We start from the raw sequence: 16,216 nt of genomic DNA on the forward strand, positions 1-16,216 counted from the left end.
TTGCAGGCAGTGTGCCTGCTGGAGGATGCTTGTAGGCAGAGTACTGGACTGGAGAGGATAAAAGCGACGACATAGCGGAGATGGTGGAGGTAGGAGGGAAAGGAGTGACGAGAGCAAGTGCGTCATTATATGCTCTCGATCTTCGGTACTCAATTATGTAAGCACTTCGATATACAGTTTAAAAGTAAAACTAAATTATATTATAAGTCTAACAGGGTGATTGTTAACAATATTAATATATATAATTGCATATTATCTTACTAAAAGTATTATAATCAACTTACAAGCACAATACAATATTTTTATAACTATTATAATCTATCAACTATTATTGTAGATATCTTATAATATAATTTTAACAGATTATAATAAGAGTTGAGTACTTGTACCTCACATGTAATGTTGTAATAATACTATTAGTAAGCTTACTTGCTCTAAAACATGTTTGTAGTTTAATAGAAACTTTGTATATTTCTTACATTTATATACAAGCATTATAATTACATTACAAGTAAAATATAAGTATTATTTTAGAATGTAATGCTTATGAAATAATTTTATTAGTTTACTTTTGCTATTATTAAATACATTTGTTGCGACTTTTTCGTGATGTGAAAATCAATTATTCTCAACATTCTCAACATTTATAAGTAGGGTCACCAACACTCATTACTGTGTAATACATAAACTATATGTTGCCTAAGAAATAAAGGAATCCATTCAAGTGTCTAGAATATAATATACTTTCATTTGACATAGTCCTGGTCCCTCTGAAGTTAAACCATTTTGTGGAGCTATATGCCTCAGCAACCTCTACATATGCCTAGGTCCTTGCTCACTGTACCGACTTCCTGAAAGTGTAAATCACCGCAAAACGGCCCGCAAAATCCTAGAGAGGCATAATTGTAATTCCACTCCATAATGAACGTACTACCATGGATATTGACATCAATAACATGCAGGGTAAAAGGAGATCCAGAGGAACATAATGATACAAACAAACAAACGGACAAACAGACGTGAAGAAAACTCTAGAAGTACAAGACAAAGAAAAAGTCACTGAGCAAGAGATACGAATAACCATAGACCAATAACAACAGTAGCAACACTACCAAGAGTAAGGCGAAAACGAAAACGAGAACAACAAAAAACGGCGAAAACAATACATAAAAATGCAAAAGAAACACGACACCAAAAGTCCGTACACACATCAAGAACTTCATCCACATTCATCGACCCTCACCTTCATCTAACCGTCATAACACCCAACTCATAATACGCCTGCCCGCTCCAGTCGTTCTCAGATTCGTGTGGTAAGCTAGAAACGGCCGTCTTTTCAGAGTCACGTCGTGAATTATGTACGTATCGGGGTGGAACGGGCATGGAAATGATCATCGCTACTTGCAGCGGTCGGTCTCGGTCCCTGTCTCGGTCGTGGTCATGCGGTTCCGCCGCAGGTGTAGAAGCTGAATTTGAATGTGAAGCTAAGGTGGAGGATTGTTTGGAAATGGAAGTAGATAAGCTATTTGTGGGTAGCACACGAGCTGCAGAAAGCGGCTAATAATAGATTATCACATTAATTATTATTCTTCCATCGACGCGAGAACGCGAACACTGGAAAACGCACTTGGATGTCATTCCACCGAATTCGTCCATCCTCCTCCCTAAAAACCGAGTCTCCTAGGTCCGTCACCTCCGCGCATTCTTTCCCTTTCTTCACGCTCGCTTCCTCGTTCCGGCTCCCATTGTCGAATGCACTCCCATTTGCAGTTAGATGAACGTCCCAAATCTTCGGTATACACTCCCCCTCCTGCACATCCCCTAACGCACCTAACCTCTCCAACTCCGCTCTCTGTCTCCGATTCGCATAGCGCTGCATCCCATGCGCGAAGGCCAGGAGACATAAGAGGATCGCCATGAACGCAAACCCAAAGGTGAGGGATTGCGCGCCTGCGCTGCTGTTGGAGCCGCCAGAGTTTCGCGCGTGAAGGCAGTTGTCGTGTGAGGACATGTTGCTACGTGTAGTAGTGCTAGTGATGGGAAGACTAGTACCAGCAGCCAGTCGAGTCATTAGCGCAAGTCGTCAAACAACGTCTTTTCGGAACGAAGGCGAGCAAAAAGCTGATAAGTCGCTCCTCGTCTTGGAGGCTTACGAAAGGCAGACGACGAGACCCATGAACGTGGTAAGACGAGAGAGAAAGCCCACAGCAACTCCTCGTCGTGTGCGTGTGCGTAGGTACGTGCGTGAGATTCGATTGAGTGTCTGTCGTCGGGAATGTAGGATGACCCGACCCAGAACGGGCGCACGCGTGCCTGCCAGGGTAAATCTCCCGATCAGGTCATCAAAAAACTGTATTATTATATATATGCTATGCTTAAAATAATTTATAAACTTTAATGAATTTAATTCCTCGTTGATCGAGTCGGGAAACTGAATTTCCTTGTGTTGAGCTTGGCTCTTGGCTGTAATTCGCCGAGCCGCGAATACTGTAAGCCTTCTTCCGAGAGAGAGGACGAGTGGCGATCCGGAGCTTGGACGTCGATCGAGAAGATTCAAGATGGTCGGTCGGATAAGACGGATATACAGATGACACAACTATTCTACAGTGTGTTTGTAATACATCACAACATTCCCATGTGAAAAGAGGAAACAATAGACAGCACATGCGAAAGGCAAAAACTTAATATAGCAACCAAGCAAAACATCGTCATTCATCATCGCTTGCACTGCACAACAGGCACGTCCGTAATTCCAAGAGCGACGTTCAATTCGCCAAGCCTCGCTTCCTCCGTACCTTCTTTATCCTTATCCTTATTCTCCTCCATACCCGAAGACACGTTCGACTTGTGCTTGGTTGGCGCGTCTGTGTTGTTCTCGGCATGATGTGCCTGGGGTGTTGGCATTGATATGAGTACGGATACGCGTATGCGAGACTGAGGTGTAGGTGCTTGTGATGACGGGGAGGTTGGAGATTTGGACTCGGTGGTCGTCGTGTCAGAGTCGAGTGTTCGTCTCTCGTCTGTCGGGGAATCAGAGGAGTTATTTCGTGGAGAAACCGGATTTTGAGACCGAGAGGGTATATATCCAGCAGATATAGGCTGCGTCTAAAAGTCAACACCATAGGTAGCGCTGCCAACACGGAGACTGCTCACCTTCATATCTCTCCACCTCTCCCTCCCTTCCCTGTCCTTCAGATACACATCCACAATCAAAGGCTTCGGACCCAACTTCACCTCCCCAGCTCTCTCCCTCATCCTCCTCATCGCATCAATCTCATCCTGCCATCCACTAGCCAGCATAACAATCCCAACCCGCCCTCCACCAATCACACCTACTCTCCCATCCTCACTATATCTCGCTATCCCAACCCCACCATTCCTACTGGCACGACGCATAGCAACACGCCGCCACCAACACATAATAACCATCCCGATGACGAGTAACCCGGAGAGTATGAACGCTGGAACGAGTGGTGTGGGCCCGTTCCCACCTAGTAGATTGCTATTCGCATTCGTATCACTTGGTCCTGGATCACTTGCTGTATCCGTGCCCGTAGGCATGGGCGTTGTCGTTAACGTTTGTAAAGCCATCGTACCAGAACAAACACCCCTCTAATAAACACAAGACTTTTCACGTCCCTAGCTCCGAAACTCAAAGTCCAAACAAAGTTGAATCGGGGTAAGCGAAGGAACTTAAAATCTTGAGTATTTCTTGTCCCGTCCAAAACTCGGGTCTCGTGAAGCGGTCGTTAGTCTCGGTTGGTTAGCGTCTGATGGATAGGGGTGCCGACGAGACTCAGTGAGCAGCGGACATGTCTTGGATGTTGTCTCGTCGTCGTCGTCGTCGTCGCTGGTGAGAGAGGTCGAGCGTAAAGATAACCCACCTAAGGACCGTCGCACACACACGGACATGTGGTGGGAAGAGCCTCTCCATCATGTGCTATTTATAGCGCCTGTCTCTACTCCGATAGGGATAGGTTTTCAATTTATTTAATCGATTTTGGAAGGCCGATCTGGGGTGGGGGATCGACACACCATATTCGGATATAGCTGGATATCGCCGTCGAGTTGTTGGTGGATGTATGAAATGTTATCCGTTACCGTAAATGCACTGTGCTGAAATAAATAGATGTCCATCGCATAGCTATGAATAAGCAAGGATTTGGCTGCTGATTATGATTTGAAGTACCACGTGTAAAGATCTTATCCAAACCTGGCGCAGATCGATCGACAATACGCAAACGACCGAAGCTGACCGAACGCTAACATTAATACTAACAGCAAAAGCTTTAAATCGACAGTATTACATCAGGTACTGTGTAAAGCTAAACGAAAGAAAGAACAACAGTTTATACAAAAATCCATGTTTAATCCGTTAAGAATAATAATTAAAAAAACCAGCCAAAGTCTAGAAGATAGAAGCTAGCCCTCGAACACATCAACGTTACTAACACCAATCTCAAGCGAAACGTCCAAATTACCAAGTCCATCACGAATCCTTGTAGTAGAACCCAGATTATGTGAAGATGGAATAGGAATAGGGATTTCGACGTTGACTTCGTTCAATCGAACACTGCTAGCTTCCACTTCCCCTTCGCGTTGTAACGAGCCCGACCCAAGTTGCCCAATATTATTATTAGAATGACGTCGTAGAGAGGTATGAGATAGAGCGCGCGGACGCGGATGTGGCATCGATATGAGTACAGCGACGTCTAGACGAGGAATAGGAGTGGGTGGAGGTGTTGGTGGAGGCGTACGAGCAGGTGTTTCTGGAGAAGTGTCCTCGACGGTCCTTGAATTCGACCGGAGCGATATCCTTGATACCCTCGCACTTCGTCGTCTTATGTCCGATTCCGAAGGGAGTGAAGTGGAAGCATCTACAGCGTTCAAGGGAGAGATGGAGAGCGAGCGTGTATAGGCTGCTGAAATTGGCTGAAATAAACCATCAGTTGGAATTCGATAAACCTCGAGATTAATAGTAATGTAACCCACCATAACCTCTCTCCACCTCCACCTCCACCCTTGTCTACCCGCCTCACCACCACTATCCACAGTCTCAACACGCGCGTCCAACAATCTCGGCCTCGCACCCAACCTCGCATTCCTCCTCCTCTCCTCTCTCCTTCTCTCTTCCTCCACCTGTACATCCCCTGCACGCCTCACTCTCCTCTGCCTCCACCATAATCCAGCCAAACTCACAACGAGCAACCCAGAAAACACAAACTCGGGCGCAAGTGGTGTGGCTAGACTCATGTCGCTCCCGCCCTCACCGCCTCCTACGCTCTGGGATTGGGATTGCGTAGACGAGGGTGAAGAAGTGGCGGGGATAATTACTGTTACAGATGTAGATAGGGAAGTCGAAGAGAAAGGCGCAGTAGAGGACTGAAAGTCTAAAGTGGGTTCCATAGGAGTCGGTCCCCGTGTTCGTAGCCGTACGTACTACGCGAGTAAGTTATGATCGTCTAGTCCGTTCGTCTACTGTATATTGTATATGCTTCTCGATAGGGAAGAGGAAGGAGGTGGCCTATCCTCAGACTGTATATCCTGTGTCGTAGTATTCGAAGCCCAGCACTTGCCTCTCGTCACAGGAGAAGTAGTAGCGCAATCAGATGTACAGCACGTATGTGCATATTGGTGGTGATGTCGAGGAGCAGCAGCAGTAGCAGCAGTGAAGCAATAGCGATATCGAGTAGAGCGTACACGCATGTAATGCCAAATATCAAATGTGAGTCGTCAAAGGAGAAAAAGCGGCCCAACGTGCACACGAGCAGGTCTAGAAATACTCTTCAAATTCGCGATCACTCGGCCGACATCCAAGATTCCAAAACCAAACAAACCGTCCAAACGAACCCCACACTCACATGAGTCCGTCGCGCATCGGGGCATCCGACTAGGCGGAACATACCAGACATCGGCAACCTTTCCAACCTATCCACTAAAGCCACCACATCATACATCATAATTCGCAAGACTCATAAGCGCCCGCACTTCACAGATAGGTCTTATACACTCGAAAACGGAGCTTGATTAATGATTTGCTTGGCAAGGTCAGTTGGCCTGTAACCTCGAGAAAACTCGGATTACTGTAGTGGTTTCTCGGATTCTTCTGTGGTCGTAACACACCAGACAGGCGCTTATCTACACACATACACGTCATGAAAGCGCTATTGGTTCGCTATTCCTCACTAACCAATCGGACCTATCGTATTTTCCCAGTATCAGACCAGCTCTCTGTCTTGTGATACCTTCGCGAACCGAGAGAAAGTGGAAATATGCCACCTTCGCCGTTCGACCCCGCCCGACAAGGTACGAGTCGGCACGCAAGGCGACTCGCGCAAAAAGTCCTCAAGACATGAGCGGAGGAAAGACAATTGGACGAAGGGAGGACTCGGAAACAGCGGGTGATGTCGTCAGTCAGACACTCGGCGCCACTACGGCTCCTCGGCGTGCGCTTGGGCACGTGCAGCGAATTTTACTCTAAACGGCTGTAAACCCTCTTTCGAGAACAACAGAACCATAATACCAGGCATCTGATTTCTGATACTGACACATCATCATAACGCTTCGTGAATTGAAACGATCGAAGAACATATAGTGCGTGAACAAAGAATAGATAAAATGTGTGTGCATCAAGTTACCCTTCGTCCTCTATCAGCGTAACTTCTGTGGTCCCAAGGGCAAAGTCTAGGTCACCGACGCTGATTCCCCGTCTATAGCCAGCTGTTACCCCTATTAGGCTCGGCTTCTTCTTGATGTCGATCTCTGAGGACGCGTCTGACGCGTCTGCTTCGGAATCGCATGGCGTGTGGCATCGCGGTATGGGTGGCGTTGGCATTGAGATCAGCACGGATACGCGCATTCGTGGCGGACACGCGTGAGTTGAGAGCAATTGGGGTGGTGGGGGGATGTGCAAGGGTGGCAGAGAGTCTGCGTGTCTGTTGACAGATGTAGGACTGGTGGACGCGTCGCGATGATCCCTGCTCGAACATCGAGGCTCCGGGGAGGAGTTTGTAGAGTCGGTTCGTGAGGGTATTGAAGAGTTAGGTAAATAGCTTGCAGATATGGGCTGTAAGATTGTTCGGAAATAATCAGTCTCTGCATAATTGAGCAAGGAGAGATAGTAAATTCACCTTAACATCCTGCCACCGCCATTTCTCAACTTCTTCGTATACATGCCCATAACTATATTCAAACCCCACCTCAGGATCCAAGTAAATATCCCAAAACTTGGGCTTCTCTTCCACCTCCGTTTCCCTCTCCTTCCGTCTTGCAAACGGATTGATAGCTAATATCCGCCTGCGCCACCAAACAACTAACACTAAGCCCGCAAGGACACCAGCAGATAGTATGAACTCCGCGACGAGTGGCGAAGGCCCATCACCGGAGGGCAACCCATCCATGACGTTCGAGCCTGCATTGTTTGTCGTGTTCGTGTTATTGCCGTTAGGAAAACCATTAACGTTTGGTGGTGAGGCAGGATCAGGGTTGACTGGTTGAGTCTGTCTGCTACTAGGTAGTGTGGATGTAGACATTGGGAACAGAGATGAGGACAGAAACAACAAGAACACGTCGGTGTCGTTTTGTCGGTATCCGTGCAGGTGTAAGCATTAATACTTGGCTGGCTGACAGGACACGCGAGGACTTGACACTGTGTACGTAGATGGATGACGGTCTGCCTGCTTGACCACCTGCCCGTCCGTCAGACGGCCGCGTTCTAATAACTATTTACACCAACCCAGACCCCACATCGGCACACCCGTTTCCGCCTTCAACGTCTTATATCAGCTCTAAATCCGCGGTCCAGTCAGGATTATAACCAAAGGTGTGACATACGACGGAACATCCACGTCGTCCCGTCAAAGAGTGTTTTGGCCTTTTTTGCTTGTACAAGCCCCATTTGAACGAAATGTATTACTTATGAGTGGAAGAGAAGGAGGACGAGACGTAAGAGACGGGACAGCGCTGAAGCACTTCAGTTCCTGATCCGGTATTACTGTCCGCGGAGGAGACGACTCACATAAGCTCCAGCCGATCGACGCACCGAAATTAGTAATTTATTTTCTATCGGGACTCCGTTATGAAAAAAGCGGAACTCGAAAAACAACGCGCCTCCACTTGTAAATGCACACCAACACATGCAATGATGCATATCCTGGGTGTGGCTCCGAATGGCTATATCTGCTTATTTCTAGTGCCAGCGATGATCATGCCATGCCCGAATCAAAACAGTTGTTGCCACTTTAAAGGCATTCGCCTCTACTTGCACGCCTCAGCGTCCTCGTTTCCGGCTACTGTGACATCTTCAAAACAATCGGAACCTTGATTCTAACCTGAGAAAAACCTGCGTTTCATCGTTCCAGTCAGCATCACGGGCTTGAACTACGTCCGCTGTCAGCGCAACATTTTCAAGACTATCAGGACCTTAACTTTGAGCCAAGAAGAACTCGTATCCGTCGTTCCGGTCACTCACTAACCTGAACTACAGTAGAAAATGTCTTATTGCATAACGTCGGGAGAGGGCTAAACCCAATGCATTATACGATTTATGCATTATGACAATACATTTTGGCTGAAAATCTGAGTTTTGGTTAGGCCAAAAATCTATGCATTATGCCATTTATGCATTATGATGTGATGCAATAAGACATTTTCTACTGTACATACACAGTCAGCACGAGGGAATTATCAAGAGTAGCCGAGAGCTAAGCCTGCCGGTATCAAACGCAGCAGACTGACCTCAGGCTGATACAGTTGTTGCTATTCAAGTAAGGTCTTAAAAAGTTATAGGGTTGGACCTTGTTTTGGAAGCAGCTCATTTTTATCCTAGATGAAACTTGTTCATTACTGACACAGTCATACACACTGGTTATGCTCTGAATACTGTGCTCTGTCTTAATTCCAATTCACTAAATTGTCACCAGAGATTACTAACAAGGGAAATGTCCCACATTTAGGATTGTTCCAAAAAAGTATAAGAGGCTTACTGCCTAGTCAGTAAGGTCTATCAGCCAAGATTGTATTTTCATAAACTTGATGGTCTAGACCTTGACAGAGCCTGATGAACCCTATTCTGTTGTTATCTCCTTACACACCAGATACACACATTAGGGCTTATTCTAATGTTGTAAAGGAGTAGTAATGCCTGACTAGCAAGTGTTAATCTTTTAAATTGTATTAAGATTTAATATCTGCTTGAGTTTTTCACACCTTACAGTGCTTGCAAATCTTATTTTTATCTACAGAAGGATTGTCTGTACTAACAACATTTGTGTACTCAATCTAAATCAAGGCAGAGCCTAATATTTACTAAGACCTAATGTGTATAGTATAATTATAAACTCTACATTTAGGAAAGCCTTCTATTTCATCCAGGATTTAGAGAAGTATTAAGACTTGCTTAACATTTTGCTTAATACATTCATTGAGTGTATGTATAAGAAAATACTAATAGTATTTTGAGATAGTGTATTATTTTTACTAATTATAGTATCTTTAATTACAAACTAAAGAGCTTTAGTTCTTACCTTTACTTAATATTATTAGTATATTCTAATAGTAAGAAGTGTATAAAAGGGCTTACTCTGAAAAGCAGAATGTGTATTGAAAGTATTAGTCTATCTTAGTTCTTATATTCTCTATAATAGTAAATAAGTAAACTTTTAAACAGTTATATGATTAACTTAAAAGTTTAGTAAGAAAGACAGTAATATTTTCTATATGCCTTACAACTAACTCAGAGGACTTGTCTTTCCTTCTAATAGTTTCATAGTCAAGGCAATCCTTCACATAATCTAGTAGAGAAAAGTATTACTATACTTTTATTAGATCTGTTCCTTAATTACTTAAGTAAATATGTAACAATTTATATACAAGGTAGAATGTACAGACTATATATAAGATACTAATAATAGTTGAATGTAATGTACTCAACTAATCTGAGAATGATTAGGACTTGTGTTAGTGTATAGAAAGATGTTATTTAAAAAATATAATTATAAGAGTACAATATATGAACCTTTTATTCTATCTAGAAGAAATGGCTAGAAATGAAATTTTTCTTAATACTCTACTAATAATACAATAACTATGTCAGTAAGGTAACAGTTACTATACAAGTATAATAAAGCTGTCAGTAAACATGATAATAATATAGCTAGTAATTACAAACATTTCTGTCCTAAACACAAGTCTGTCAAGATAGTCTAACCTAGAATAGTAAAAGTGAAGTTGTAGTTGCAAGTTTCTAGAGACTATATACTGATCAGGTTCTACTGTGTCAGAAGTAAACAAGATGGTCTAGTTTGGAATGGAAAAAGTAAGAGGGTATTTGGCTACAAATTTGACAAAATTATAATTTTGTCAGATTATGATCTGTACTTTGTACAGATTGAGGTGGGACTTGTGGGAATATATGTGCTAATCATGCACAAATCTCCCACACTTTCCACCACTTTTGCTATATACTAAGAACTTTTGTTTTTTATTTTTCACTCGAGTATTAAAGAATCTCTTCAATGTGGTAACAGGTTAGTACTGTTCCTTATCATGTCTCTTCAAACACAAGAGAGCTGTGCTGCCGCTCACAGGAGTTTGGAATTCTTCAACCTGCTCAATTCAATAGACTATTTCCGTTGTAATAATCCGCTTGGTCGATTGCTCCTTCAGGACATAGCGGATGGCAAAGTTCCAAACATGGACGGAGCAGATCGGCACCACGTTGGCGTCATCTTGGAATATTTCCGAGCCCAGATCGCCGTCGCAACTCGTCCTCGCGCAACCAGAGCAAATTACAATCGTAATCCGTGTCATGCATGTGTCAATGGGAAAACAAAGGTCAATCAGTCTCGTTCATTTCCAGCACAAGTCTAAATTTCTGTGAAGTGCGTTCCGATCGAACCCAAAGACGGGGAGTATCTCTGTCGACAATGCAAGAAGTTTGGATTAGATGTGTGCCATAAGGTTTGTATGAATGATTTGCATATTCTCTGAGCATGAGGATTAAAACTCTGTTCTGGATAGTCAAACACGGACAATCCGGAGAGAGAGAAGTCGGTAACTATGCTGGATATCATTCCACCTGCTTTTTCCTCTCTAGGGTCTGGTTGGAACAATTACGACTCAACCTCGGTCCATCCGTACGTACATCAATACTTGTTAAATATGTTGCTTTTCTAACATTAGAATATATGCAGGCACTCCTCCCCAGTAAATGAGGCCTCAGGACAGAATGGACTCATCAGTAGTACTATGAATCCGAGTGGCCCTTCCAACATTGGCTATTGCATGTAAGAATATATATAATACTACTCTTCATTTAACTCATCTCACTTCAATATAAGGGGATCCGGTACTTCCACTGTTGGGATGCATGCTACTCAGCAAGATTTTGTTTCTCCAACCTTGTAAGTATCCGAACCCTTTTAAGCTTGTGGCTGCTCTCATTTAGTCTTACACAATCAGCTTCCACTCAAATTTCAGCAATATGGGGCACAACAATTCAAATATGCCCTGCCGGGTGATCAGCCAGAATTTGGAGGTAAATCCACCATTTAACTACGAGGGTCAAGGTCCTAGTCTCTTGTACAACCCCGGATCAACTGAAAGCTTGACTGCTTTCCACAACAACGAGTATACCAAGCATTCATTTGAGAATTTCTCGGCAGAGTCGTCTACAAGCAACCTAAAGTTTCCTTACTCTGACTACAAATCTTATGGTAGCGGAGAGATGTAAATTAGTATAGAAACCGTATCTAAACGTTGTGCTTGTTTCTTAGTCTCTTTAGTTTTCAAACATTGCTTTCGCTGTATCTATTTATAGACTATTAAAATATGAAGATTCGTTTTAATATCTTGACGCAAAAGATATTCTGGAAGAATCTTGTTGTGTAACTTTTAGTCAGCTTCAATACTCTCTAGGTTTGTTGTCACTGTTAAGGAGTATGACTTCTCTTCATATGCTGCATGATTGAAGCTATAAGGTAGTATATTGACCTATGTTGAATTCTTCAACAAGGATCACAGTTCCTATATCCCTGAGTCTAATCTCTATTAATTATTCGTCCTCGGATAGGTCGGTGCTTATTCATTAGGATGCGTGTTCCTTGAGTTCGTAATCTTGGATGAAAGGAAATCGAAGGAGGCACTTAAGACGAGCCGTTCCTACTTGCATTGCCAATTTTAGAACATTCCTGACTAAAGATTAAAAGAGCTGAGAGTAAGACGACAGGAGATACATAATCGGTGTTACGCGGCAGTAAAGTTCACAATCGATGCTCCCATCATCTCATGCCGTCACAATATCTGAGTGGTCTGCGCAGGAACCTTTCAAACATGTCGAACTGAATGGTTGAAATCAAAATCGTGAGTTAAGTAAGTCAAGATAACGAGCATACACCAGTATTTTACTAATCACTGGCATGTCGGTTCCTCGGGCGGGTTTGAATTCATATCGACGGAAAATGGACGCAACGATGAGTAGCAGTCCAATACTAGCGAGATTACTTTACACAAGACCTACAATCAAGCAAAATATGATCAGTCAACAACCTAGATTCTAAACTTAATAAATATAACGTATGAAATATACCTCGGTCCAAAGGAAAGCGGATTAAACGTCTTCTGAACCACAGCTTGTTCACCTTCAAACCATCTCTCCGGTATGATTGTCCCCACGTCGTCATACCCCTCTTCCATATCGTCATGAATCGTATAAATCGGCACGCTAAATATCGTGCCCTCAGGGAAGGTCTTGCTGCATACAGACAACCCGCCTACAGGTACGAGACGCGTTAAGCCGATGTATGAGGTGTGCAAGACTTCATTGATGATGGAGTAGAGCTAGGCAAAATATTTGACTTGTTGGAAGGCGGCAACTGGGTCGTCTTCTCCGCCTAGAATTGTGTCATGCTCGGCTTGGAGCTTCTTGAGGACATGCGGGTTCCGTGCAAGGTAGTATTATTGCACTTGATGAACTAGTAAAGAGATATGTCGGTCAAACAATTATCAACAGAAACTTATCAAGGGAAGGAGGTTGCAAACCTACTTCGACGTGGTGCCAGACCAGGTATAAGTGGGGTTGGAGGGAGGAACAACCCAGACGAAGCTCTGACAACACCTACCGAATTTTATAATTTACACCCTATTAGATTGCACTCTGGATTAGGAAATCCCCAATTGCCTTATGTAGAGTTACTACACTTAGAATGTCTCGGACTATTGGACTTCACTATGTAGTATATAAGGCAGACACTTGCTTGATGTCTCAATTAGAGAGAGTACTTGGGGCACTCCTGCTACACTTGTTAAAAGGTTATGAGCCTTAGTACTTATTGAATGCCTCCACACACTTGCTCTTACAGAACACCTTTGCCTCCTGCTAGACCACCAAGCCCTAGACCTCCCTCTCCCCCCAAACCCATTATGATGTTGTCTACAATGCATACCTTTGTTAATGCTACAATGAAGGACTCTGACATTACAAAGTTCTTTGAGGGAACAGAAAAGTTGGCTGGTACAAAGGGATACAAGATATGGTGCTTGTGCATATACAGTGCACTCACTGTCATAATGCTCTCAGATCATCTAGAGCACAATCCCCCTTCCTCCAATGATGCTGGCATATGTACAGGCAATGTTTTGTATCATTGTATAACAAAAACAATAACTAATACAATTTATGCAAACTTTACAACACATACAAGTGTTAGAAGTCTTATAAAGGTGCTTTCTGAATGATACAATGTTCAAACAACAATGACACATGCTATAGACATATCTATGTTGTTTATAGTAAAAGAGTATGTATCACAGTTTGATAAAACGTTAGACAACATTGAACAAATCTATGAGTAGTTGTCTACACATAATAAAGCCCCTAATAACAATACATACATCTCAGTAATTAACCTTACTACTCCTCATGAGTATAAATGGGTAGCAACAATGCTAGACAGGCAGATTACCTATTATAATTAACTACCAACAGTTACAATAGCTCAGAAAGACATTCTGACACTAGCTAAGTTGATACACAAATTACAAAACACATATACTAAGTATTATTCTTAGTACTCTCAAATGAAACAAGATACTGAACAAGACAGCCTACAAACAAAAGGCAAAAGTGTAGCTAAAAGTAAAACAAAGCCTTATAATAAAGTTAAATGCTACAACTGTAATAAGTACAGGCATATGTTAAAAGACTGCTAAAATCCTCTAACAAGCAAAACAACAGAAGCTTGAAAGAAAAAGCATAGGCAAACAGTAACTACTTCTACTACTACTACTATACTGTCTCAACCTACACTTAATACAGTAGTATTCATTGGAGATGATAATGAAACAGTATTTATTAAAGACATTAATGAAACACTAATACTAGAGTCTACAATTGTAGAAGCCTCAGTATCAAGTTCTAGCAGCTTACCTGTTCAATCCACTCTATCTACTGAATCTAATGTATTTTCAGCATTTGAAGTACAAGAGGATGGTGTCATACAAGTAGACAACTTTATGAACTCATTTAACAATATGAAAGAAGTCATTAAGGAGTTCAATTATGATCCAAACATATGTATTAATATAATACATTATAATGATACTGAACTAATACATTGTATTAATATATTGGACTCTAGTACAAATGTACACACTACTCTATACTTGTTCTGTCTTACAAGTGTTTGGAACTCGACCCTAATAAACATTACAATTGTGAATAAATCATTATTCACACTTAGTAAAAGTGGAGTAATGACATTTAACATAAAACTACAAGACAAAGCTAATGAGCATACTAAGGTGAATACAATTTCACTACAAAACATATACTATCATCCTAATCTGAACTTCATACTTGTTAGTAAAGCACTATTATACAAAGCAGGATATGTTTTAATAAAAACAAACAATGAATGTATTATTTATTCTCCTGCTCATACAAAGATTAGTGAAATACATGTATAAAATAACTTGTATATGATAGTTTCTCATCATAATAAACAATCTATTAACACAATCACTATCATTGATTTACATTAACAAATGGGTCATGTTAATTTTAATTACTTGTACAAACTCATACAAGAGTATTCTGAGATTATAAGTCAAAGGATAATAGACAATAAAAATGCACAGTGTACAGATTGTATCAAAGCAAACATACAACACAATGAAATACCAAAAATACAAACAACACCTCTTACACAATGTTATGAAGATTATCTCCACATTAATATTTGGGGACCTGCTCTAGTACAAGCTTACAGTAAGTATGAATATCTTTTTACCATCATAGATGATGCTACACAATAGGTAACTATACTACCTATGTAGCATAAAAGTGATACTTTCACAGAATATGTAAAGTATACAATGAGACTCTTTACACAGTACAGTATAAGAGTTAAAACTCTCTAAAGTGATAATGATACAGTGTTCCTAAGTAAAGACTTCACTATGTATATTAAAAGTCAAGGAACAATATGTAGATTAACAGTACACAATACACTATAGTAGAACAGAGTTGTAGAACATATACATAAGACTATCTGTTAGAATGTGTATTCTTAGGTTATCACACAAGTAATGAGGGCATAGACCCTGATAATGATATATATTTAGTTACTAAGTTGCTTGCTTTTATGTTATTCATTCGTCCGTATGTCTTAGACATCCGATGTATCATTATCTTGTATCTGATACTTATTGTGTATCTGATACATGTCTTGTATTGTGTATCTGATACATGTCTCATTGTTCTGTGTCTGTTCCGTTTATATGTATATTAATCATCTTATCATTACTGTAGTGTCTGTAATTGTATCATTGATTGTAATACATGTTAACAGTCCCCTTCAAACATTTACAAGACCTATTAAGTCTGTAAGGTGTTTGATCTTTGGAACATGTAATGATTTAGTTAGGATATCTGCCCTTTGATTGTCTGTTTGAACATACTTAATATTAATAAGTTGTTCCTCAACATAACACTTAATAAAATTGCATTGTAAGCCAATATGCTTGGTTCTTGTTGAGTATTTCGTTTCGTCTGCTTCTATAGATTTAATTACTGCTTGGTTATCATAATAAATATTTGTAAGTGTATCAGAGATCTACAGTATCTCATCTGCTAGGTATTGTAATGCTATAGCTTCTTGTATTCCATTTGATAGTGCTATTATTTCTGCTTTGTACATAGATAAGGATACTAGTTTCT

The 16,216-nt window shown here is 41.6% G+C and overlaps 6 protein-coding genes across 6 annotated transcripts; 1 reads left to right on the forward strand and 5 right to left on the reverse strand.

Moving 5' to 3' along the window:
• Positions 1–968: 968 nt before the first annotated feature.
• On the reverse strand, positions 969–2,200 carry FOMMEDRAFT_142828 (uncharacterized protein). The gene is made up of 2 exons (XM_007270469.1): positions 1,628–2,200; positions 969–1,557 (listed from the first exon to the last, which is right to left on the reverse strand). Exons 1-2 carry the CDS (start codon positions 2,069–2,071, stop codon positions 1,246–1,248), a joined length of 756 nt encoding a protein of 251 aa, XP_007270531.1. The 5' UTR covers positions 2,072–2,200; the 3' UTR covers positions 969–1,245.
• A 374-nt stretch (positions 2,201–2,574) lies between these two features.
• FOMMEDRAFT_142829 (uncharacterized protein) lies at positions 2,575–3,353 on the reverse strand. The gene is made up of 2 exons (XM_007270470.1): positions 3,154–3,353; positions 2,575–3,099 (listed from the first exon to the last, which is right to left on the reverse strand). Exons 1-2 carry the CDS (start codon positions 3,298–3,300, stop codon positions 2,716–2,718), a joined length of 531 nt encoding a protein of 176 aa, XP_007270532.1. The 5' UTR covers positions 3,301–3,353; the 3' UTR covers positions 2,575–2,715.
• A 340-nt stretch (positions 3,354–3,693) lies between these two features.
• On the reverse strand, positions 3,694–3,934 carry FOMMEDRAFT_160796 (uncharacterized protein; the record flags this gene model as incomplete). The annotated part of the gene is made up of 2 exons (XM_007270471.1): positions 3,694–3,850; positions 3,903–3,934. The coding sequence occupies 2 exons, from the start codon at positions 3,932–3,934 to the stop codon at positions 3,694–3,696; spliced, it is 189 nt and encodes a 62-aa protein (XP_007270533.1).
• Positions 3,935–4,378: 444 nt separating this feature from the next.
• On the reverse strand, positions 4,379–5,618 carry FOMMEDRAFT_23118 (uncharacterized protein). Its single transcript, XM_007270301.1, has 2 exons — positions 4,993–5,618; positions 4,379–4,932 (listed from the first exon to the last, which is right to left on the reverse strand). The coding sequence occupies exons 1-2, from the start codon at positions 5,404–5,406 to the stop codon at positions 4,423–4,425; spliced, it is 924 nt and encodes a 307-aa protein (XP_007270363.1). The 5' UTR covers positions 5,407–5,618; the 3' UTR covers positions 4,379–4,422.
• Positions 5,619–6,634: 1,016 nt separating this feature from the next.
• FOMMEDRAFT_170550 (uncharacterized protein) lies at positions 6,635–7,679 on the reverse strand (the record flags this gene model as incomplete). The annotated part of the gene is made up of 2 exons (XM_007270472.1): positions 7,131–7,679; positions 6,635–7,066 (listed from the first exon to the last, which is right to left on the reverse strand). The coding sequence occupies exons 1-2, from the start codon at positions 7,530–7,532 to the stop codon at positions 6,635–6,637; spliced, it is 834 nt and encodes a 277-aa protein (XP_007270534.1). The 5' UTR covers positions 7,533–7,679.
• A 2,866-nt stretch (positions 7,680–10,545) lies between these two features.
• FOMMEDRAFT_160800 (uncharacterized protein) lies at positions 10,546–11,731 on the forward strand (the record flags this gene model as incomplete). Its single annotated transcript, XM_007270473.1, has 6 exons — positions 10,546–10,833; positions 10,882–10,959; positions 11,020–11,135; positions 11,193–11,285; positions 11,340–11,402; positions 11,461–11,731. 6 exons carry the CDS (start codon positions 10,546–10,548, stop codon positions 11,729–11,731), a joined length of 909 nt encoding a protein of 302 aa, XP_007270535.1.
• Between the last annotated feature and the right edge of the window lie 4,485 nt (positions 11,732–16,216).

This window comes from Fomitiporia mediterranea (assembly GCF_000271605.1).
Source record: "Fomitiporia mediterranea MF3/22 unplaced genomic scaffold FOMMEscaffold_13, whole genome shotgun sequence".
Classification (NCBI taxonomy): Eukaryota; Fungi; Basidiomycota; class Agaricomycetes; order Hymenochaetales; family Hymenochaetaceae; genus Fomitiporia; species Fomitiporia mediterranea.